The 27,350-nt window shown below is 33.8% G+C and overlaps 1 protein-coding gene and 1 long non-coding RNA gene across 4 annotated transcripts in view; one reads left to right on the top strand and one right to left on the bottom strand.

Moving 5' to 3' along the window:
• Nucleotides 1-14,690, bottom strand: part of Mgat4a (alpha-1,3-mannosyl-glycoprotein 4-beta-N-acetylglucosaminyltransferase a) — a 193,547-nt gene extending 178,857 nt beyond the window's left edge. For 2 of the 3 annotated variants that reach the window (XM_088260851.1, XM_088260853.1), the window contains exons 1-2: nt 14,431-14,690; nt 5,124-5,201 (exon numbers count right to left, since the gene is read on the bottom strand). In XM_088260851.1, the coding sequence (XP_088116977.1) occupies nt 5,124-5,197 (74 nt within the window). In that variant the 5' untranslated portion in view covers nt 5,198-5,201; nt 14,431-14,690. The remainder of the gene's footprint in view (nt 1-5,123; nt 5,202-14,430) is intronic. The other variant, XM_088260852.1, reaches the window with a different exon arrangement.
• A 1,738-nt stretch (nt 14,691-16,428) lies between these two features.
• LOC148308872 (uncharacterized) lies at nt 16,429-26,774 on the top strand. Its single transcript, XR_015837622.1, has 3 exons — nt 16,429-17,325; nt 18,028-18,263; nt 25,200-26,774. It is a non-coding gene; the product is annotated as an uncharacterized LOC148308872 (long non-coding RNA).
• Nucleotides 26,775-27,350: the final 576 nt, after the last annotated feature.

Genomic DNA, 27,350 nt, shown 5'->3' with positions numbered 1-27,350 from the left:
AGAATCGAACTCTGGACTTCCAACACGGTAGCCAAACACATCCTGCACTACGCAGAATATATATATATATATATATATATATATATATATATATATATATATATATATATATATATATATATATATATATATATATATATATATATATATATATATATATATATATATATATATATATATATATATATATATATATATATATATATATATATATATATATATATATATATATATATATATATATATATATATATATATATATATATATATATATATATATATATATATATATATATATATATATATATATATATATATATATATATATATATATATATATATATATATATATATATATATATATATATATATATATATATATATATATATATTTATATATACATACATATATATACATAAATTTAAATCAATTACCATTCACATCGTGGTGTAGCAGTACGTGTGGGTACTATGCGTAAGGTCTACGCTCGATTCCCGAAAAGTGTACTATTTAATATGTCTATAGTGTCACATAAACGGCTAAACGAATTATCTTGCGATCCTGTAATTGACATCATCATATATGTATGATGCAGCGCATTTTGCAAAACAGACAAAGAAATTGCGAAAAAAAATCCAAATTTATATTAAATTGATACGTTATTCTAATATCTCTCAATTCTTGCCATAACAATTTGTCCACGGCTGGCGGAGTTTTAGTGTATTAGTAGTAAAGCACAATAATAATTAGGTATTAAACGCCTGCACCACTGTCCCCGAAAGTTTGTGAATAAGTAAGCACAAAATACACAAGTGAACTCATATTGTAATGATAGGTAAATTCAATTTCAAAATTAACTAAGTACTAATCGTGTACTAACCGTAATATAAAATAATCAAATATGTATAAACTACTCCCTGCTTTAATTAAGAGACGCGCATAAGCACATATTTAGTAGGTAGGTACTCTGGGATTTAAACCAATATTGATAACCCTTATGTGTAGTGCGTGGTCGTAGAATCGTGTGTTACTTCTCGATAAAGTAATCAGTTTAAATATTAAAATATACAATTTTCAGTTATATCGTGGGAACCAGAGATTGCCATTCAGTACATCGATAGCAGAAATACATTTATATAAGGTAAAGGTACTGAACTTTCTACATTTCAATGCCAAGTAATTAACTGATTAATCATGAATAATACTTTCTCAATTAGATTATATTTTTTTCAATATTTTTTTTGTAATCATTGTTTAATTCTTATCAAAAGTACCTGCATGTTTTTGCACAATCTTTTTTAACAGAATAATAAATGTTGAAGATAGCTTCCATGAAAACACTATTTCACAATTAATTGATATAAAAACCATGAATTTGGGATACAAGTACCTTCTCGGAATTGTTGTTTACTCATGAAACATTCTTTTATAATTTTTAGATGTGGCAACTTTTTTTGGTTTTCCTGCCAAATATTTGAAAAATTAAACCACGAGTAGAGGCAAGTTCCGTATCTTCGTACAGTCATCACAGTATGTGAATATACTGAATACTGTAGACGGTAAACATATTTATATTATAGATGAAAATAAACTCCAAAGAATTTTCACCTATATTGGCTATTTATTTCTTAAAGTTCTACACAGATGGCATTCCAACAAGTATATGAAATAACGGTTGTAAATATAGCATGCATATACATACGGTTCAAATATTCTAAAGTACATATGTGGAAAATAATAATGTAATAACGATTGACCACACAGAAGAACTTTTGTTATATGAAACTAACCTATACGAATACAACTGTCACGTTAGCATATCATTACAAAATTGTTAAAGAACTTTTGTTCTAAAAGTTTAATTTAAAGTAGGTCAAAAACCAAACTATAATATTATCTATCCTATACGATGAATTGTGAAGATTTAGATAAGTATTGAACAAATAACATTCATTTTACTCATTATAAAAGTATCCAATGAGTATTTTTTTTTAAATTTATTTATAACACAAAAGTACAATTGAAAATAATGTATAAAAATATGCTTAGTGTTTATCAAAAACATTATTCAACCATCAAAATTTCTATCAAATTTAATCATGGGCAAAATTATGAACGATGCATAAAGTAATACTTAGGCCTGTCGCAAGCCTTGTGAATGTCCAGACTTCTCTATTCCTTTACTATACAAATGTTTTTTCCGTCTCTGTAAATATTTCCATCGTGATTGTTACTTTATTACTATTATTTTTTAATGAAAAAGTTTTCTTGCCTAACACATGAAAACGTCATATAAAATTATTAATGGCCAAAAGTACATATCTCATATATTTAGACCAAAATGCATATAATTTAAGTATGCGTATTATTACTTCAACAATGAAATTATGAATCATACTTTTTTAATATATACATAGGGAAAGAAATTCAAACACAAAAAAAAATCCAAAGGACATCGCCCCTACCTAAGATACAAAAAAATGTGTAAAGAAAACGTTGGAGAATTTTCCAGATTCCCGAACCACGTAATAAACTGCACGAACTACTCTTTTCATTCTCATAAAACCAAACTCTTTCAGGTCAAGGTAAAGTTATAAATAACGAAAATATTCGAAGCAGAAAAAATACAATATTCCATAAAAGTTCCCCTCGTGTTCCATTATTCCCGTGAAAAGCTGCCTTCCACTCCTAACCGTTCGCTTGTGATTCATGCCCCGTATGATTCTGTTCCAAATGTTTCTTGCGTTCAATTTAAAAGTCTCGATCGAAACGCTATTTATTTCGTAGAACTCATTATTCAAAAAAAACTTTCCGTTCTCACAGTAAATAAAGACATTCGAGTCAATATAAATGAAGTGAAACTAACAATCCTTGCAGGGTAGGTAGAGGGATTAGAACGTCACACCAATCCGTCTTAGGCAACAATCTTCGCTTCTTCCACATTCACGCAACTCCTCGTGCATACTCGACAATTATTTCGAATCTTTATCTGACCACTTTCAAGTATTTGAAGTACTTGATTATGCAAGATTTTCCGCGGTCATACTCTGCTCCTATAACCAACTACATTCGCCTTATAAATTCGCGTTTAATTAAGGATGCTTTGATATAAAATGCAGAGCTAAGATAAATTTAAAATAAATCAATATTCCATAAACTGCGTGGAGTTTAAAGCCTACGAATATATTAATTTCATTGCATACACACATGTATAAGGTGTTGTCCTTTTGTGGGTAGACTGCCAAATCAGTACGAAAACAGACTGGTGTAAAGAATACGTAAATTCAAAACCGTGTATTCACCAATCATTTCAAAATATGTTTCTTTGCGCTTTCGCCAAAATGTCACATGCCGCTTGATTTCATTTTTCATTGACCAATAATAATAATAAACTATCCACACCAATTAAACAAGCAAGACCATGTGAATATATCCTAGATGAAGAGATACTATGATGAGATACTGCGCTGAGAACAACCCTATCAGTTTTCTAACCAATTAGAATTCCGATAGCGTGTGTATGGTAGGGGTGGTTGGAGTACTGGTTTGCATTGCATTTGCGTATATTAGAGGTTGTTGGGATTGCTGTAGTTACTGTCAAGTTACATTTACGTTTGTTAAGGCTTGTAATCGGATTGCTCAGTTGTGGTGTCGGGTTACCTGTGCTGTGGGAGACGATGAAACGGGTCAATGAGAATCGCGTGAAACCGGGGTTTCCCGGCGCTTTGGAGCTTTGGTTCATATTAATCAAAATAAAACTTACTAACCGATATTATCGGCGTGAAAATATTGAATGGGTTATTAGGTAATACAACGAAGGTAAATATTGAGATATGCACTGGAAATTATGGGACATCAAATAAATAAAAATTCTAGCAGTTATTAATATATGCAAGGAAAACGGAACGTTCACCTTATTTTTACTTATTATTTTGGCAAGAGTGAACGAGGGAACGACCAAAATCAGATCCGAAGTGAGAGAGCTTTCAATGCTAGGTTTTGAGTCTCCCGCGTACATTTTTACAAATGGCGTACAGCTACGATATAAGTACATATATACATTGTATGTAACTCAAGTATTAACTAAAACCGATGAAACCGGAATAAGAATTCCACAGCATTCAAAATACGGCAATACCTTCTAACCCCATTTCTTCTTTTCGATCTTTTTTGTTGTTGCCAAATACGGTATCACTTTTAAATACCTTACATACACTGTTATATCGTTACTTGTTTCATAAATGTCAACAGACCTTCATATGGTACGGTACATAAAGGTATACATTTTTAATGTCGATAAGTGGACGTATTCTTGATCAATTTTACGCTACATAAACTTCCCTACTATATTTACTGGCATTTGTAGGTTGTTTAAAACCATTAAATCGATTGCATACGGAAGTTAAAGTTTTAACTGAGTAGCGTAGATAACTTTAACTGTGCGTGTGACTTTTATTTATAATGACTTTAGTATTTTGAAAACATTTGTCTCAGGAATTAAATGATACTAAAATGAACATTTAATGAATATTTGTTTATTACCGAACAGAAGCTTATGTCTTCCGTTTAGAATCTAAGCCGTGGTGTTCAAAAACAGCAATATTCAAAAGGTGTTTCCAATTTTGTGCATTCCAGCGTCCATATGTACTCGTATATATGTGCGCACATAGGTTTACTAACTCCCCACCGAAAAACATTGAGACAACAATAACATACAAACAAGCATGCTTCTACGAATACATATGTATGGTAGGTGCGGGAATCGGGGCAAACCAACACGCTAAAACCAGACGAAATCAAAAAGCTTGAATATAATTTTTTCGAGATATGTATCAAAGATGTATCTTCAAAGGCGACGTAAGATGGAAAAAAATAATACCATGCACCGAATCATAATCCGGTAACCGAGTACCCTTTAGGGAGGTACATGTCAACGGAATCGCGCTGAGAGAGGTATCCCTACATGATATTAAGTGGTCGTATGTAAACACTCCTTAGATATTCAGCTATTTGACCTCGCCTTCTTTTAGAGCGTCGTCCGGTAAAACTAATACACCTGTTGAATTAACAATTACACACAAGTATGTTGCCCGATATAAAGCTGACCAGAAATCACACATACCTTTTGTTTCCCAATGAATGCATTGTAATGAAATCATTGAAAACTAGAACAAGTTTCTTAATTGGGATCCTCATAAGTCTGAAAAAAAGCAATAATCACATTACTGTACAAAAAATATGAGCACACGAATGAAACAACATGGATAAGTAATTATTTAAAGAGTAAGGAAATCCACAAACAGTTGAAAAATTCATTCAACATCGTAAATTGTTCGGGTCAATGTAAATTATAGAAGGCATATTTTAGGATATGCCCGTGTAAACTTAAGCTGCCTTCTTTCGGACGTTTAAGTCACCATTACAAGTGCCATCTTCAGTACACTATGGTACTAAAACTATAACTTTCAGTGCCACAGCACCCTAAAATGGCCCAAGAAATGGTGACTAAAAACTGAAGAGCGGAAATTATACATTTTAACAATTACTCGGGTTAACTCAAAAATATACAATAAAAATGGTCAGTAAGAACAACTAAATAACCACATATGTCATGTATGGTGCATACACAGTCAAATGACAAGTATATATTACTGCATAGTATTTATTGACGACAAAATCGATGATCGAACCCGGGACCTCCAGCACGGTAGCCAAACGCGCTGACCACTACACTACGGAGGTACAATATAAAATTGCATGTCTCGCGTAAGGTTTTTTTATAAAGAATCGCGTTAGGGATCGAAATTTAAGATTAAAAAGCAGCTTCCGGGGCAAGTAAGATTGGGCTCTCTCGCTTAAATTAATAAGATCGTGTTATACTTCTCTAATATTCATACATTAAAATACTAACATAATCCTTCATTATTCATTCATTATTTTCTTATGTATAATATGAAACACAAAAATACACCTTCGGCGGTTACATTATGAGTAAAAATGGGTAACAGTGGAAATAACTGATAACCTTTCTTCAATAATTAATTAGTTAATTAATACAGGGGTGAAAAAAATCTGATTTGCTAAAGGCACCTTATTTAAGAAGGCGTTAAGTCGATTTATAACGAGGTACGCATTTATTGAAATTATCAAAAGCGGATACGATTCTACTATAAGAACAAAAAGGTATTTCCCCACAGATATTCAAACATATTTCTTAATACAAATTTATTAAATCAGCTAATATTAAGTTTTCCAAATACGCAATATCGTGAAACAATTCATCATCAGGTAAAGGAAGGGAAAATTAAATACCGAAGTTGCGGAAATTCGTCATATCGACGGGGATAAGTGCGGACGCATTTAAGTTAATTGGACATGGAATCGAGTTATCTGCGCCAGGGGTGGGCAATTGTTTTGGCTCGGGGGCCACATTGTGGTAGCGGATTTTGGCGACGGGCCCCCTGAAAATCGGATTTTTCACATATTATTTATGCGATGAATTTAAGTGGTCAGGTATGTATGAGGAGATGCATGAACGTGGAAGAGGCGAAGAATGTTTGCAAAGACAGAGTGGTGTGGCGTTCTATTATCTCTGCCTACCCCTGCGGGGAAGCGGCGTGATGGTTAGTTAGTTAGTTAGTCAGCAATGAATTGATCTCTTAGTTATACTGAAAAGCAAGAGGTATGTTATTGGTATCCTTTTATAAAACCATTATGTACTCGTATGACTTAAAGAGATTTTTAATACTTAAACATGACGTTAAAATTATCCGACACCGTGGCAAAATTGGATAGACGATCGACTGCAAAACTGACATCGTGGGTTGAATTCCTCCCATACACAATTGGTCCGGCTGTTTATGATACAACCTATTAAAGATCAGTCTATTCTATTAATCGATAAATATAAAGACATTTTATATTGTCTCAGAAGAAACGAAGCATATCTTAATACAAAAAGAATATGGATGTCCGGGCATTCAATGTTTAACTCATTTGCAACAGACAAAGGAGCTGACATCTGTTGAGAACTTTGTGAAGTAAATAGCTTTCTCCACTTTCTTCAGCTGATGTCAGGTCGTAAGCCCTGGGATGCTCAGACTACCATATTCCCTTCGTAAAATAAATAGACACTTCGTCTCCGTTGAGACACATAATATAATATACATCGTTATATAACTTTCTTAGTTACAAAATCTTATATTTGATGAAATTAATAAATACAAAAGTAAAACATAGTGTTAAAATATAAACACATAAATTATCCCTTTACAATTAGGCAGGCAGCCGTAGTTAAGTTCCCAAACACATTTATTTTGGGATTTTGATATGCACTAATGAATTCCGACCGAGTGATAGATAACCTTGCATTTGTTCAATTAGCATATATGATAATTGTGCACTTATCACTTAATACGTATTAGAGAAAAAATAAATCAAATTACTGGTAAGCAACGATTGTAACATTTGACTTGATTATATTAACCAATAACACTCTACACTCTTGTTGTTCTTCTTCTAACTCTTAACTGCAAAAACATAGGGCACTGCATCGCATCGACGTAGTATTTTATTAATAGTTTATTACGTGAATACCAGTCCTGAGTTAATATTAAATAAATATTAGATTGGAAAATCATTCATAATTATTTTCCCCTCTGGGAATCAAACTCAGGACCTCCAGCATGCTGGCTAAACGCGCTAACCACTAAACTACGGAGGCGGAGAGATTGTGTACCTACACTAAGTAATTAAAATGTTAACTTCCGTACGGCATGTATAGAGCGACCATCCATTTTTTTTTAAATAACACGCTAAAATCAATATGAGTCGATGTTTCAATTAGTCCGTCTGATGATGTCGGTTACGACAAAACCCGGTTGCTGGTCAAATAAAATTCATGTGGAAAAAATTACATAGTTGTTATTTTATTCTATCGATTAGTGCGTTTTACAAATTTAATTTGTAATTGGAGCACAATGTTGTGTGGAAGCGAAATGTGGGCTATCGGGCAGGCAGAACGAGGGCGGCTGGAGGCGTTTGAAATATGGTGCTACAGGCGTATGTTGGGGATTCATCGGACGAAACATGTAGGGAACAACTAGGTACTAGGCTGGGGAGTCTAGATTTTAAATCAATAAAGTAGCACAACAGCGAGCCAAGCGGATAAGGCACAATATAAGACACCCAGGCCTGATTCTTACGATTGCAGAGAGCGTGTGCGAGGACACAAATTTCAGAGAACGGCCCCACTTAAACTATATGAACCAAATCATCTTCGACATGCCCTGTAGCGGGTACGCCGAGTTGAAAAGACGAGCGGAGGTTAAAGACGGGTTGAAGCAAACCAATCGCACCGCTTGTGACCCGCGAAGAAGAATATCATTTTGAATTGCTTTCGTAACATTGAGGCATATCATTTGAAATTAACATTTCACTTTATAATTACACTGACGTCCATCCAATTTTCCTGTACGCAGTCGTGTTGTACCACCTGGTATGCCTCACAGCTACTACTATGGATTATCAGTAAGTGATTGAACAATTCGCATCGTTTCGACAAAATAATCGTTTAATAATACTGGAAACGAGGGATTTTCAAATTCCTGTATTTTTGTGCAACGTTAATATTTTAGTATCACGCAGGCGATTTCTATTTTTCAAATACGAAGTTGAGATACTACGAGTACCTGATCTTCGTATGAAGTAGAGGCCCAACATAGATCGCTATATGTATTTGCTTCCAATACCCTCACTTCATCGATAATTCACCCTTGTTAAATCGGGGGTTGAATTATTAAAGCATAATTAGATTCACACACATCCTTAACTTTTCCGCCAGTTTACTACCTTACGGGATAAACAAATGACGAGAAGGGACGTAAAATACGACCCAAATTAGTTTTTACACAACCCGTGTGTGTTTTAAATATGTATACACATACGAGTACAATAATATGCGTTGACACGCAAACACAAGAGCTTTCTAAGCCTCTAATTATGAAAATTATTAATTATTATTTATTATTAAAAAAGTGCTTAAAACAAAGTTGTTTCATTTTATAAAGTTTCTAATTATGAGTAAATTGTATAAAATATGATTAGTGTGATGACACACACCTAACAAATTTTGCCTGGTAAATCTGTTCGGCTCCGCAGTATAGTTTGAGCGCATTATTATATTTAAATTGTACCTTTAACTAGCACCCGAAGCTTTATACAGATCGCCTTGCCTTTCTTATATTTTATTTTATTTTATTTGAGTTACTTTGATATTTTACACCAGACGTTACAAAGGAAGTGCGCAGAAAGCGGCAACACGATTATCACAAACTCGGTATTCCTGATATTCCCACTAACGAGGCGCGGAACATCGGCTTTATTTTGCTCCGGCTTGGAAGAATAAAGGACAGATTATCATAATAAGGAATAGTGAAACTTTAAACTGAAACGGCGACAAATGACACGGCTAAATAATAGGGTCTTTGGTGATATAAGAAAAGAACGCAAGGCTCAGATAAGCATTATCGATAAAATTACAAAAAAGTGTGTTGAGGCGGTTTGGGCATGTGGAACGATAAGTGAAGAAAGAACAGTAAAACAAATTTATAAGGCTATGTAATTGGAAACGGGCGCGAAGAAACATGCAATGATCGAGTATTTCAAATAACTGAAAATGGCAGGGGGTCAGCAGTCGGAATAATCGGCAGGTATGCATGGGATGCATATGTAAGAGGTGAAAATCGTTTGCAATGATAGATTGGTGTTGCTACCCTTGCGGAGAAACGGCGTGGTAGGTAGTTAGTTCTTATAATGTTACTTTATATGTGTAAAAGTCCGCCATGCGTCCCGCGCCAGCTCGTCTGCCCAGCGCAGAGCCTGGACTCGTTACATCCGTCGTAAATCTGTTATATTTTTCTCCAAAGCTAAGGGCAGTCCAAAGTAAAAGCTCAAAAACAAAACTGTCGAAAATGCGAGTTTATTGTGTACTCATGAAATGGCTAGCGTTATGCAGAAAAGAACCGGTTCCAAACCAACTCAGAGGTACTGACTTATCAATTCATAATTAAGGTGACATTGTGGTTTCAATGCGTACAAAATTGGTAATACTTATGTAAATATGTTTAAAATTTACCAACTATTAAAAATCGTAGACAGCGAAAATGTTATTATATTTTACAGATAATTCGAAATATCTATACTTTAAACGCGGTTCTAAAACTCATTTAATATCGTAAAAATGAATACTATGCATTACTATTGTCTAGTAATTCCATGTTTTTTCTGTAAAAAGTTTTTGAAAAGACCGCACTAGAAAAGCACGCTGATATACGAAGTTGCGAATCGAGCACACCGAGATATACGGTGTTGGATATATTCGGCGGCACATTTATATCTTCGCAATGTCATGGCTGTTTTAACAATATTTTTATCAATATGCACCAACAGTATAGGCCGGAACAGACATGCAGACTGCAATCGTACCATTATACCACACCGACGATAGTAACGCATCTTCCACGCGAATATTTTTCTTTTTTATTTGGAACGCCGCGCCGCCCGTAATAAAATTTTATTTGTAGACATATTGAAATATTTTATTAAAAAAATTATTATTTAGTCTCGAATTAACACATACGCGTTTTTTGTGCTATTTATGTAGCACGTTAGAATCACAACTCTTCAGCTCGATAACCTCGATTCACTTTAGTTTTGCGATTGAATAGTTATAAACACTATTATAGGGGCTCTACGTGAGCCAACATAGAATGGCACTGGTCATAAACATTTTACTACACTAAAATAGTGTAACGTTTTATAAACATTTGTATGATATCATCCATACAGAGTAAAGTGGCCATATTTTCATGCAGTCGTAACTGGAAGTCCGATTGTTCCTTCAGGCGAATGAGTGGATAATTGATGTAAGATATAAGAAAGGAATGTAAGGCTGAACATTGTTCATGTAAAGGATAATTGAATATATCTAGAATATATATAGAATGAAGAAAGTATATTCGGCAAACGTGAACGGGAGAACGGAACGGGGACGGCCAAAAAATCAGGTCGTGTCGAAAGTCTCCGTAACCAGATCGCATGTATGACTTTATGTATGGATGTAAATGAAGAAAGGAGTGTATGTCAGGACAGACGAGGGCGGCGTTTTATCATCTCTGCCTACCCTTCTAGGAAAACGCCGTGATGGTAGTAGTAGTAGCTTTAAAAAATCTTCGTAATTTAATTTATTTTGAATTAAAAATGAATTTGTCATCAGCTTTGGCGACCATAAATCTGACTAATGTAATAAATACCATATATCACCGATGGGGCGATATATGGTACACAAAAACAAGCACCGGTTTGGTGTACATATAACATATCGCTCACTCCTTTCAATAATGTCATAAATAAAAAACTTTCTTTTGAAAAAGAATTTTCAGGAGATCGTTTTTAAAGTTGAAAATATAATCAAATGTATTAAAAATAAATATCAAGCCACTTATTGAACTTTTAACTGTGCCACAGATATTTTAAGGTAAAACATGGATGTTTTTTCTCCATTTCAAAAATATTTAGTACGTTTAAAAAAATAATAAAACAATACCTTTTCTTTAAAAACCAAAAACAACACTTTCTGCACTGTACCGGGTAAATATTAAGTTAAAAATATGCCGCATTTGCTGGGATATAGTACATTTTATAGGCATTCCGAAAACATGGACAACTGAAAGTTGACGATTTTTTTTTATAAATGACGTTGTTGAAAGGAGTGAGCGATATGTCGAGGCTTTCTCGATATGTGAACCAAGGCGCCTGAAATTCATTATTCAGTTCTGGCTCCAGGATTTCGAGTCGCGGTCCGTGGAGTGAGATAGAGGAACGAACGTTCCGTCCAAATTAAAATCCCAGCTCCGTTTTTGGTTACGGCGACTTAACGAATATTCACCGCGCTGTTCGTTCGCGATTCTTGGCAATATTTCGGATCATATTGCAGTACTATCGTATGAACCTTTGGCCGAATGATGGATGGATTGTACCGATGCCCAGGAAATGCACCCGGCACGTCGAAAAGGGCGGGTGTTTTTGCTTTCGGTCACATAATTCACAAAATTTTTCAACAAGATTATACCACGATTTACAGATATGACTAGTAAAATAGCGATAAGCGTTGATATACCTTAGTAGCTATATGATAAGCGGAGTTACAAAGGCGGTACCTAGATTGTAGTCACACAGATATTAGGAACTGAAAAAAAATGTAACTAGCGCGAACGACAAACGGTTTAACGTAAGCATCCGAGTGGTCGCAAACAAATAAACTAAACATACCATATAAATATTTTAGGTTTATTTTTAACTTTTATTTTTCAAAAAATTTCAAGGGATTCGTATATTTACATCTAATCAACTTACACAGTCCAGTACGAGTCCGGGTATGCAACCGCGAGTGCCTATTATTGATATTTTTCCTCAATTTCCTCTCCAATTTAACAGTAATGTTACTCACCTTTAGCTCCTTCACTCACATAATTTGTATTTGTATTTGCATCTGAAGCTGAGGCTTATTATTACCTTATTTTTGTTTTATGGTAAAAGAATAATCCGCAAAGCCTCCTCTACTTCAAGAGGCTTATCTACAGGTTGGATAGTAAAGATAGAGAAGACAAATGTGAAAAGCACATCACAAACACCCAGACCAATTGAAAATAAATATGTCTAGAATATATTTTGCAATTGGCGGGAATCGAACCCGCCAGTTTCGCAGTCGAACGTCTACCCAACCAGGCCACGGCGCCCGTCACGGATGAAGTTAACACCATCTTGGTGAGGATAGCGTCAACGAAAGATGTATTTTCATTTTAACATTGTTTCAATGAAATTATTAAGTAAATGAGTAAACGACTTTCGCCAAAGGGTACTTCATCAGTTTATAATATGAGTAAAAGCTAATTCTATTGTTTTTTTCTTACGTGGGTATATAATAGTAAGCAGCGGCGTGCACAGAGAATTAATTAGGGTAGGCGGTAGAGGTAGGTAGTAAGATAAGCTAGGCACTACTGAGTATATTTTTATATCCGTTTTTATATGTGACGCGGGTAAGTTAGGATAGGCACGGCTTTTCTGCCTATATGGAATGCACGCCCTGATAGTAAGTACGTGTGATACTGAAGACTAACTGTATTTCACTGAAGATGAAGCTTTATATTGATTTATCAAATTACCCGAACCCTCGCGTCGGTCTCAGACCGGCCAATCATCAAACTAACCGAGCAGTTACTGTAACCGCTTTCTAGCATCGGCGCTACTGCGGCCGTTCGAGCGCGGCATTTACCAAGGAGATCCGTTCGCGAATTTGGTTACAGTATCTGCGGTGTTCGGCTGTCCAAATTTAAATCACAGTAAGGGACATTTTTTTGTGGTACGTTTTTTTTGCATTTATGGACTAAGTAGACTCTACTTAGTCCAAAATGCAAAAAAACGTACTACAAAAAAAATGTCCCTTACTGTGTTTTAAATTTGGACAGCCGTGTTTTGGTGACGAACGCTAGACGAGAAAACGAACGTGTTGTGCTTCAGACACCAGCCCCGGGCAACATAGCCTTCACATTGTAGCGGAGGTAAGTGCATATACCCAGAGGGGCGTGCCTTCCATGAAGGCAGAAAAGCAGTGCCTATCATAACTTACCCGCGTGACATAAAAACGCAACTTGTACCTACCTTACCTTACTTAGTAGTACCAGCTTACCTTACTTCCTACCTCTACTGCCTACCCTAATTAATTCCCTGTGCACGTCACTGCATATACCATATATGCGAATATTACACAATATAATCCTTACCTAAGTAATACGGTCAGTTAGTATGAATGGTATTCATTTTATTACAAAAATATATGAATAGGTGCCAATGTAAGTACCTACATGGTTACCTAATTCAAATTTGGAAATACTAATATTTATATTTTTATTGTCTCACACGTTACATCCTTACCTTTGCGTAAATCATAATAATAAGAAAGGTACTGTCATGTTTGCTGAAACGGTAAGATATATTTTTCAGTTCTAAACTTATTATCAATGAAATAATAATAACAATACAATAATAATAAAACTATTATATCAACAAAACTAGAGTTAAAGTGAGTTTAAAATGAATGAAAACAATAAACTATTCTTGGAAGAAATTATAACGATTATATTATTATAACTTTATAGCCCATTTAAGTTTAGAACTATAAGTATTTATATATCGAGATGCCTCGTAAAATTCTAACCTATAATCTACAAAGACAAACCCACAAATCTTAAATGATATTCTTTATGTCATATAAACTATGCCAATAAATCGTTCAAATATTAAGCTATAAAACAAATTAAAAATAGTATCATGTTCGTGTTAGAAATAAGTAAATATTTCAAAGATCTTACCATTCATTCATTGACGGAATGCGAATTCACCAAGAGAGCCAATGTTTTGTTGTCATATTTTCGTAAATAAAAACGAGTTCAGTTATTTATAAATAAATTTTCTCGAACTTGCAATAAAAAGTTTGAGTCGCCTTCAGGATTACTGCGATATTAATTTTAAATTATATTGTTGCAAAGTTCTGATAAATACAATAATAATATTTGAAGTTCATGTGTATTACTTCAGAATATATCAGTCGCTCGTTCCGTAAGACGGCCGAACTCCTTCACCGTCCGCGAGAAACTAAAACTAAATGTGAGCGTCAAGCAAAATAACCGAACAAAATCCAAATAGAACGTGAAGCTGTCGAGGCTCAAGTCGGTACAACAGATTCCTATACTATTAGGCTCCTTCCACGTTCGGGTTTTGGGCTTTGAGTTACACGCACTACGATTGAATGCAAATTCCCTGTCAAAGCAGACGTTAGTTATTCGAATTTGGATTAACGTTTAGGCCTTCGTCAGCGTTTAGGTTTATCACCGCTAAAATTTCAAGATAAAAGGGTATGTACAAAGCAATACCTTACAACCAAATAAAAAGGAAGCTAGTGTGAGTAATCAAGGTTTGTACTTTTTTTAAGTTTCGTCGAGATTAGTGGGCAGATAATACTTGTACAAACTGCCCAAAATTATTATCAATAAGATAAGGGACATAAAAATGAAGCTATTTAAAGTTCAATAAATAAAAGGAAAGTTGGAGGGGTGAGTGGGAGGAATACATGAGATCGACATTTTATTTTAAGATTGTAGTTTAATGATGTTGTGACTACCTCTTCCAGACCTAGTTATTTTTGCATCAATTTTAACAAAGATTGTCGAATAGTGATGGTAAGATTTTATTTATTGTTTCGGCATTCAATTTGCTAGTTATGCAAGCTACAAATGCTCTCATCTATAGGTTTTAATAAAATGATATGAATTTTATTCAAACCCGTAGATGGAAGCATCTGAAGCTTCCAAAACTCGTCGTTAAAAACTAAAACTCAAGTGGTAAAAAGCAAGTATTTTATTCGTTTTTTTTTTAAATAAATCATCATCACCGAAATTAGTATTGGGACGACATCTTAGGCTCCGATAGTCTTCCGATAACTGATGTGTTTTCTGATCGAATGGTTGCCTGTATTTCGCTGACTATCTCAGGATAACAGAGCTCTAAGATATACACAGGTAGAATTTCGTGGATTGACCTATACACTGTCCAGTAAAGTTTGAAAGTTATTCTTACCAGTCGTTTCTACCAGCGTAGATCTCTCAGGTGTTCTGAGATGTGTGAAAATTTTGGTGTTCGTTAATAACGACAATTTAAGCTTTTTTATTTGACATTTCAATAAAATTGAATATCCAAAGATTCGATAAAACAAATTTAATTTACATTTTGGTATTTAAGGTGAAATCAATATCTACATTACATACTTTAATGTCATAGCAGGTAATATTAAACTGCTGAGCTGCAGCCCCGCACTAGTAACAAAGACTTTGTTAGAGTTGGTATCAACATTAAGTGTTTATACACCCAATGCCTAATGGTATTTTATTTTAACATCATCAACTCAAATTGCAACCCTTTGGTCACAGACCTAGTTAGAGTCTAAGGCCTAAAGCTTTTAATACCATTATACTAAAACGTTTTTATTAACCACAGACCACGCAGATTTATTTGAAAATAGTATTGAAATATCTACTTATTTGTATGTTTGAAAAGAAAACATAGATTTATTTAAAAAATGTTCAACTGGGCAGAAACTGGAAATTTAAAATTGGTTGTCGTGTCTTTCTATCCTCTGCAATCACGATAAGCCTACATTTCTCCGATATAATGCGAGATGAGGTTCCGCACGACATTCTATCGCTTGTCATAGATATGTTAGTAAGGGTAATGGACAATTCCGATGGTAAAGTCGTGCGTGTAACTTCTGTATTTTATTAGTCATAGACGAAATCGCAATTTTTCGTTTGTCTGTGATCTCTCTCTGCTGTTTTTCCTCTATTCTCTGTTCAAATTAAGGAATTGATAATCTGTGGCTCTATCTCCGATCTCTGCTGTCAAGGCAAAGGCTAACTATTATAGTATACAATTTATATAAATTACAATGTAGTTAGTGATGTGAAATGCAGAATTGAAGCGGCTCGGGTTGCATGCGATAAAATGAGAGTGCTCTTCTCTCAACCCTAAACTTCAACAGAGACTCATGCAGCGCTACGTGTGATCCGTATTGCTATATGACTCGAGACTTGGACCTTAAAGGTGACTGGACCGGGATAAGGGGAGTGGAAGAGTTGTTCCGGGCGGCGCAAGACGCGAAGCCTTTGCCATAGTGATTGTCAATGTTGGGGAGACCTAACAAGGCACACGGAGGAGAAGAAGTTGAGGCTGATCGACGTTAATTTAAACCGTTAAGTTAAACATGAATCCTCTACTGTTGTCATTGCCATGGCTAAATTGGACAAACATTTCCATTTCAAAAGAGCTAAATATAGATGACAGACTTTCCTCCGCCTGTTTGAAATAAAGACAAGTCCTTTGGTTTTTCGGACATATAGCTAGAAGTAACGCCGAGTCATGGGAGGGTTGAAGGATGTAAAAGAAGAGAAAGATCCCCAACAGATGGACGGAGCAAATCATCAGTTGTTGGAGCCATGCGGATTGGAGTGTGTCGGGAGAGTTGGAGGACAGGAGAGAAAGGTCGCGAAGGACCCTCAGCAATGAGGACAACGGCGACAAGGACAAAGGAGACCCCTGTCACTAGTAGACTGTACGTCTTTGTCGTTCTTTGGTTTGGGTTCCTTTTCTGGGATGTGTTTGATATCTTCATTACATCACATATCCAATTGGTATACATATTGGGTTTTAAACAGGTAATCACTTAAATCTTGAATTCAATAATCTCTTCTACTGTAAGCATTTATATGAATTATTACGCCATGTGCAAGCACATTTTGCCGTATGCTACAGGCGTCATTCCATTAATTTCAGATCACATCAGCCCAATGCCCAGTTCTCAAAGTTTTTCCAAGTTGCATTATGCCAAGGCGTAATATAACTCTGAGAAACGCTATAAAAATCTTAAGTTTCTACCGCCATTGAATGAGACAAAAGAAGTTCTAAAAAAAAGAAAATTAAAACATACCTAAATCATTCTGTACTCAATTTTATCATGAAAAAATTTAGACAGTTATTCAAATAGGGTTAAATGCCAAGAATAAAAAAATAGACAACTTAAACTTCCATTTGGTAAGAAATAAACACCTATTTTTTTGGTAGCTTTACATTTTGACAATACAAATGGACACACTCGCATGTACATATTTCAAATTATTAAACATATCGAGAACATTGTGATCCACACATTTTAAGCTGGTAGCACTTTGCACATCAGTAACTTTATGAAAATATCGTGCCACAACTGTGACAATGTGTGATACTCAATTCACATTGTCTGTTTGCAGTGCGTTGGTCGTTTTGATCATAATTAATTGCTATAGGCAGACGGTAATCGTAGCTAGCATCAGAACATATCTATCAATAACTAATATATATGATTTTTATTTTATTTACAGAAGTACAAGCATAATATGAATAAAAACATGTGTAGCAGAGCCCCATACCCAATGGTTTATTCTTTATTTGGTGTCCCGTGTAAGAGGAAGTCATTGTGACACCTTTTAGGAACTAAATAAGGAAGACGAATTCTACAACGACATGATCAGTCAGTCATCAACAAACCAAGAAGAGCCAATTCAACAGTTAAATAGACGGACCAACATTTCGCGCAGCGCAGTATCAAGAGATCCAGGTAGTTGTAATTGTTCCAATATAAATTGTAACAAGTATTAATAAAGTTGTGTGTAATAAAAATATTATTTTTTAAAAACTCAACTTAATACAACGTCGCAACATAAAATTGGTGTCAGAAGTGGGATTCCAAAAATTGAATATTGGAATTCTAAGTGTGGGATTTACAAAATTGATATCATTGAATTCCAAGTGTGAGATTTTAAGATTTCAAGGTGTTACTGAGAATTGACTGCAGATCAAGTGCTGAACAGCCCGTGTCGGAGAAAGGTAATGAAATTTCTTAGTAATCGAGGCGAACAACGAGAAGACTACAAGCTCATCGACGGATTTAATCCTTTAAGGAAGCCGAGGACTCATCCCAAAGGACGATGCAACACCGGATTATCTGGCCGTAAGTGAATGTTGATCCATATTACTATTGCCAAATTTAAAAAAATTCTTAATTAGATTGATTGATACCATTTTTTTTATACCCTAAATCTCTAAAGCATGGCAGTCAAACATAGTAAATTCCATATAACTGACGATGATGACAGGTCATCGATCAAATCAAACTAGGAAAAGAACAATAGTTACAAATGAATTCACTCTGGAAACATCAAAGAAAAATTGAATCAATTTGCTCAAAAAATTATTAGTGCACTTGTATTTACATACGTTTGTGAAGCTTTTTTGTCAAAAATGAAATAAAATAAAAATAGGTCGTCAATAACAGACGTAAATCTGGATAACCAGTTATGTGTGCAACTTCAAGTATCGAAATAGATTTAGAAAAATTAAGTAAGTGAAAAGAATCTCAAATCTCGCATTGAATGGGATAGTCATTGGTAATTGGTTTTATTAATAACAAAATTTGTATATTGTTTGATTAATGTGTCTTAATAAATAATTTTCATTGTTAAAATAATTTTTTATTTTTAAAACAATTTTTTGTTGGTTCAATGCGTGTTTTCTTTCCACATCTGGTAGTTGTTTAGTTTTTTTTATATATTTTTTGTGTATAATGTTTGTATGTGCAGCCCGTGGCGAAATTTTAGGCCGTCAATGCGGCCCGGGTGCAATTTGGGTTGGCCAGGCTGGCCTAAGGAAAATTAGTGAGACCATAAACATTTATTTTTATTTTTAAGTAAGTTTTTTAAGTTTAAAGTCTTTTTCAGTAAGTGTGATGTATAAGAGTTATTTTGTAGGGTGTACTAGCTTTAGCTATAATATGTAGTATAGAGAAGTAAGTAGCGAGGGAGAAGCCTTCCAATGGCCGCGCTGAGACTCGCAATCCAGTCAGTTGTTCTTACCGCGGGGCGCAAAGAAGAGAACAACGCAAGAGTGTAGAATTGCGACGTGGAATGTTAGAGGACATATAGATGGAAAAATTAATGAACTGTGTGATGTGAGGAAAAGTAAGTGCTTAGATTTACTATTGTAAATGAAAGCTGGAAGAAAGAAAATGGATCGATGGAGCAGGACGATTCCCTAGTCCCTTATTTTTATATTATGTGACTTAATATAAAAATGTGAGAAGAATAATGAAAAGATTATACTCATGCCAAATTTCGAAAATAAGTTTGATAAAATTAAATTTTCTAAAATAAGAAGCATGATACATTATATGTTCAATAAATAAAAAATCTGGGTGATCATTAGACATATTAAAATAATAAAACCTAAACTTAGATATGTAGATACCTATAATATCGAAGGAATTTCATGATTCGAGTGCAGCAGGACGCTCCGGAATAAAGAAAATTTTAAACAGAATTAAGTCAAAATATAAATGGGATAATATGGTTACCGATATAACAAACTACGTAAAATCTTGATAATGACAACGCAAAAATGGGAAATCGCTCTCATAAGATAAATTATGTCGAAACAAAATTCTGAAAATTTTGCAAATACAAGGAACACACCATAAATGAATGTCGAAAAAACAATTCAATGTCAAAGAGTGTTTTGAAAACCGCGATTCGCATGAGTACGGTAATCAATATAAGGTAACGCCCGTGGAAAACAAACCACAAACAAAAGAGGTGCATACTTTAAACGTGTCGGATTCGATGAATGTCGAGGCCGGTTCATCGAACAATTAAATCCCAGGCTTCTTAATCAAAGGATAGCAACTATTTCTACCATGAATAAAATACATTACATAACTCTCGCTGTCCCTTTCAATGATGACACAATCAAACAGAAATTTCTAATCGATACTGGAGCAGCAGTATCAATACTAAAAAAATAATGTTTCGATAAAAACGTCATTATAAACGACAAGGACATAATCCAATCCAATGGAATTAACTCGCCAAATCCCAGCGAATCATTAGGATCATATATATTAAATCTAAAATTTTAAAAATTTACCATACGTTATAAATTTCACATAGTAGACGGAAATGAAATTTAACTAAAACATGGTGGTTAACTAGGTCATGATATTATATATAAAAATTGACTATGAAAACAAAAAACTGATTGTAGGAAATGAATATTTAAAAATAAACCAATGATGAGGACAAAATTCAACTTAAAGCGCGAACGGAAATGATAATAAAAATTAATATAATAAATCGGGAAATAAAAGAAGGAATAATAGATTTCAAACCACCATATGAAGGAGTATGCATGGCAAAAGCTATCACCTAAGTATACTAAAATGGACAAGGTATTTGCACAATTCTAAACACGACAGAAGAAAATCTGTTAATAAGCCATATAAATAGGACATTACATCCAATTCCTAATACCATACATTATATATCAATCAATACTAATGCTATTAATAAAGTCAAAAAATTAAAATCACTAATAAGAACAGAACATCGTGACGAAGAAGAAAAAGAATCTTTGTTCAAAATATGTAGTAAATATTATTCAATCTTTCATACTGATGATGAAGAATTAACCACGACTAATGTGACAGAACACAAGATACAGGCAACGGAAAGTGCCCCAATCCCTACGAAAACCTACAGGTACCCCGATGTACACAAACAAGAAGTAAACAACCAAATAAACAAAATGCTTAATCCAGGAATAATAAGACCATCACATTCACCTTGGTCTAGTCCTTTATGAGTAGTGCCAAAAAAATTAGATGTCTCAGGTAAAACGAAATGGAGAGTCGTTATAGACCATCAAAAATTAAATAATGTAACGGTAGGAGACGCATTTCCATTACCAAATATAATAGACATCTTTGATCAGTTAGGACACTGTAAATACTTCACTATATTTGACCTAGCAAGCTGATTTCACCAAATTCCCATGGCAAAAGAAGATATTCCTAAAACTGCGTTTTCAACACCTAACGGACATTATGAGTTTACTAGAATGCCTTTCAATTGAAAAATGGACCGGCAACCTTCCAAAGATTAATGAACATAGCATTAACGGGATTACAAGGTACTCATTGCTTTATATATATTGACGACAGTGATTTATGCAAAAAAAATTACCGAACATGAAGACAAATTAGAGCAACTATTTGAAAGATTAAGAGCAAATTGATTAAAACTACAACCAGATAAATGTAATTTCTTAAGAAGGGAAGCGTCATATTTAGGACATTCCATATCAGAGGAAGGAATTAAACCTAATATAGATAAAATAGAAACCATAATCAATTATCCACAACCAAAAACACCCAAAATATAAAAGCTTTCTTAAGAATGGCAGGATATTAGAGAAGATTTATAAAAGATTTTAGTAAATTATCTAAACCTTTAAAAACGTTATTGAAAAAAGATAAGGAATTTGATTGGAAAGACGAACAGCAGCTAGCTTTTGAAAGACTAAAAAAACATCTAACAAGTAATTAATTAATTAATTTATCCAGCTTTTACTAAATAATTCATATATGAATTATTAGCAATATGTAATATGGGGGGTAGAACATTACAGATGTTATTTATACGGATGGAAATTTAAAATATTCGCGGATCATAAACCTTTACAATATCTATTTAACTTAAAAAATCAAAACTCAAGAGTTATGAGATAGAAGTTAAAACTAGACGAATATGACTAGGAAATAGTATATAAACCAGGACGGATAAATAGAAATGCAGACACTTTATCTAGAATTAGAAAAGATGAAGCAAAGACTCTTGATACCAAGCAAATATTACCAATCCTTAATGAAATGATTGATGTACACAACGAAGACAAACAAGACGATGTTATAGATCCCCAACTATTAGAAATATTAAAACAATTAGAAAATGAAAAAGAACCAAGAAATAACAGTACTACTTAGCATAGAAAATATGCATTTATCATTGGAATTTTGTAAATTTTCTGTTTACTTTTTCACTGAAAATAATTTAGTTTTTGTAATCAAGTTACCTTTAACTAATCCAGAAGAATTTAATCTGTATAAGCTATATCCATTACCCATACCTAATGGTAATCAATTAGATTTATATTCACTTATCTTACCTAAATTTAACTATTTGGCAATCGCGATGGATGAACATTCACATAATATGATAAACAATTTGGAAAAATAATGTAAAACATTGAATACTAACCATTTTATTTGTAAATGTAACATGAAACATAATTCTGAATTTACACCTAATTGTGAACTTACACTGTTTCTTGATGAGAATGATATGATACCAAATGATTGTACAAGGAAAAATTTCAATGTGGCAAAAATAAAGCAATAACAGATGGATTTTTATAAACTCTGAAAAAACGAGAATAGATTTTTATTGTAAAAAGGAAAAAACCTTTAATGTTTACATACAGTCCACTGGAATACTTAAATAAAACTGCAAAGCATTAACTTATACGATTGAAGTATTACCTAGCAATAAAATATGTACCCAAATAAAAATAAAGAATACTAATTTAAACATATCTCAAGATAAATGTTGTTATCCAAATAAATATAAGCAAGTCTTAATAAAATAGAGTCTTTAAAAATTACTCACATAAAAATAGATAACTTTGAAGATGTAGAAAAGGAAATTGATAAATTTCATGAAAGATTACAAGAAATAGAAAATCAGCCACATATAATGAAACACATTAGTATGTATCAAATCATATTTGATGTCATTATAATGATTGTAATTATTTTATGTATAATTAAGTTTACTAACATAAAAACATGGATTATGAAGAAAAGGACACAGAGAAATCAAGACTCAATGCAACTATCACTGCAATTGGAACCTATTGGAGAATCTACAATCAATACAGAATTTACTGACAAACAAACAGAAAAAGAAGAAGAAACAAGGCCAACCCCAAGTGACAGAAAATTAAAATTTAACTTTCACTAAAGAAAACAAATCAAGAAAAATTCGCAACTCTAAAATTAAAAAATAAGTTGCTCATACTTAAGGAGGGGGATATGTTGTGATTACGAAGAACAAAGAACCGACAAACCAAATTTCACCCAAATCAAATGAAAATTACCTAACTATTGGAAAGTGGTAAACAAGACCATTAAAATTCCAACGCCACCGCAATTGGAAATGAATCAAGCAACATCATGATCAGTAAGTCATCAGTGGACCAAGAAGACCGTGATTGACGGTTACGTCATCGGGCCGAAAGTGTCCAGTTAGTTGTAAAATTCTTATTTTATTTGTTACGTTTTAATAAAGTTCTGTGTATTAAAAATATCTTTTTTAAAAACCCAACTAAATAAGACGTCGCAACGATAGATATATAAGTATATATATATATATATATATATATATATATATATATATATATATATATATATATATATATATATATATATATATATATATATATATATATATATATATATATATATATATATATATATATATATATATATATATATATATATATATATATATATATATATATATATATATATATATATATATATATATATATATATATATATATATATATATATATATATATATATATATATATATATATATATATATATATATATATATAAATATATACGTATAAATTTTTAAAATTTTTTTAAAAAAGTTTCTATTGCTAATTAAGCTTAAGTGTATCTGTCTTAAGCAAAGTCCCGGGTTTGATTCCCAGAAGAGTTCAAAATAAATATTATTAATTTACTCATTTCAATTATTACCCTCTCACAATATATTAGCTCGGACTAGCGCATGAGCTGCATGGTTGGTCAAATTGCCTTTGTAGGATTAGAGATGAAGTAGTTACAGTGGACCCTCTCGTAACAAGCACCTCTCACAGTGAGTAAGTTGCTCCCTTAACGAGCGATGATTCGCACAACGAGTAACAGAGAAAGTGCAAGTCCCTTTTTCACGACATTCAATTGCGAACCAGGACTTTCGCAGCTCGGGAAGGAGTTATCAAGACGACCCTCACTTATGCTTGGAAAAAACTTTGTCCAGAGAGCGTTGTCAAATGGGATTTTGAAACAGTAACTACGAAGTCTACAGTCAATGATATTGTGTCATTAGCCAATATCATGGGACTTGATGTGGATAGCGATGATATTGAAAAACTTGCGAAAGAGGACAGCCAAGGAACGCAATATCGTATTTTACATAGATTTGTATGGAATTTTTTTTTTCGCTTAACGAGTAAGATGCTGGAACGAATTAAACTCGTTATGAGAAGTTCCACCCCCGAGTGGAAGTGGAACAAGTCTGCGTAATCGGAGGGCATGTATGACTAGATGTATGGATGTGAAGGAGGCTAGGAGTGTATGTCAGGACAGAAGAGTGTGGCGTTCCATCCTCTCTGCCTACCCCTGCGGGGAAACGGCGTGATGGTAGTAGTAGTAGTAGTAGTAGATTCCACTGTATTTTAAGTGTCCTTTGCAGTGCTGAGTGTAGAGAATACACATGGATATAAATATTTCTGACATAGTAATGTCCGGCCATACAAAATTAACACTGCAGATAATTAGTAACAAGACCAAAGTTAACTTAATTATTTTTAGTTTCAGTTGGATCAGCAAGTAGTAAACATGAGAACATTTCAAAGAGAAATGAGTTTACCAAATGCTCGATAAGGACTAGGATAACAACATAGGACACTGAGCTTAACATCATATGCATCTAAAATACTGACAAATATCGCAATGAAGAGAGCCGAAAGAAATATTAATAGTATACTCCCGGAGGATCAATTTAGTTTTAGGAAAGGAATGGATAAAAGAGATGCAGTACTGAGTTTGAGACTTCTCCTGGAGAAAAGAATCCATACATAGCATTTATTGATCTAGAAAGCCTTCGATTTTAAGATACTCAATAAAATAGGAATGAATAAGGACAGAAGAGTGATACGGAGCTTGTACCGGAAAGAATGGTGGCAATGTACCCCACGAAGAAGAAAAGATCGAGCACCCATATGCCTCTATCTCATTCCTCCGCCAGCAGTACAACATGTACATCCTCACCCTGTTACCGATCCGATGTTTCTGTTACTAGTATGACGCGTATTACTCTCCACCTCCGTACTCCAGTGCACCAGTCCAGCTAGTCCCCTAGTCATTTCGCATCTTCATTCAGCCTGCTAGGTAAACGATACAATCTTTGATTAGCAGGCTATCAATATTATCACCATCACCATACGATCACCAAATCAATTATACCTACTGTCAAAAGGGGTAGCAGAATACTAATTTTTGACCAGTATTCCAATGTTTCCAGACCATATATAGTCCAGTGATGGACATGTACATTGAAGACCAAACAGTAATAAGTAAATAAAGCTTAAGTACAACAGAAGACTGAAGCAAATGAAAATAATAAGGCCTTGATATCTGACAGTGCATCCCGAGATTCTTTAAAGGTTATTATCGAATTATACATTATTCAATTATTGAATTTATGAATAGTTGAAAAAAAATATGTATATATTTTTTATAAAAAAATCTGGACAATTGATAATCGATGTAAGATGCTGGGCTCCATTGGAAGTCCATATGGGAGAAGCGCGGCATGAAAAACCACAAACTAGCTTCTCTGCCACACCAGGAGGTCCCAGGGCGATGCAACTTCCTGCTCCACAGATGGGATTGACACCATCTCCAGGATGCGACTGTGGGGCAGAGAACCAGACTTTCTGGGACATAGTGGAGGAGTACCCCACCAGAACATACGCTACGCAGTCCAGACCCTACATTTATTACTATATTGTGTGTATTATTTGTGAAGTCAATATTATTTTATTGTTTTGCATATGATATTTGAGCGGTTATTGGTACTACGTAGAACTAAAAAACCATTGAAAACTTTGTGATAGATTGCGATTAAGATTTTTCAATGAAAGAAAGATTTAATTCTTGGAAGATTATATTTATAACATTTGGAGAGTTTAGAGGAATCTTCTGAAGAAAACGGAGATGATGAAATTGAAGATTTTGACTGCTTGGATGAAGATCTCTCCATTTATATGAATTTCTCTCTACATGGGGATGTGGTATAAACTTGTCAGATGTATATACTTTCAATCAACATCAGAATTAAAAGATTGTGAACTTAACCAAGAGAGTTGTGTAGAGGCTGATTATTTTGACCTTTTTTAAAATGCAAATGTGAGTAGTGTTATAATTGAAACAAACCGATATTTTGTTGCTGTGAAATCTAAATGTTAAATTGCACAGATAGAAAAATGTTAATGTTTATGGAATGTACGTGTTCATTGCTTCGAGTGCTGATCAAAGTCCATCAATATTGGTCGGGAGGCAGGTTAATTTGATCATCAATATTTAGAGAAACAATGAGACAAAAAGATATATATTTATCTATCCCTAGCCTGCTTCAATTTTCAGACAAAATATAACAACAGAAAGATGACACTATACATAAAGTAAGAGATTTTGTAGTTTTGGTATGCAGTCAATCCAAATAATATTTTTACGCTTATAAGAATTTGTGTATTGACGAGTCTATGGTTTATTCATAGGCAAATTTCACAAATTATCTTAAAAATCGGTCTGAGCCTGAAGCCTCGGTTAGCTATCGGGTACTGTCTACTATTTAGGGGGGTCGGCATTGCAACACATATTTGGGAGATCTGCAACACGTGGAACCGTCCTAGCGCTGTTCAACATCATCCATGAGATTTGATTTATAATACGAGATGACTAACT

This window comes from Brachycentrus maculatus, unplaced genomic scaffold, assembly GCF_059751285.1.
Source record: "Brachycentrus maculatus isolate JH-2025_06_01 unplaced genomic scaffold, ASM5975128v1 h1tg000144l, whole genome shotgun sequence".
Taxonomy (NCBI): domain Eukaryota; kingdom Metazoa; phylum Arthropoda; class Insecta; order Trichoptera; family Brachycentridae; genus Brachycentrus; species Brachycentrus maculatus.
The sequence above is the reverse complement of the archived record's forward strand: the minus strand, read 5'-3'. Positions and strand labels throughout refer to the sequence as shown.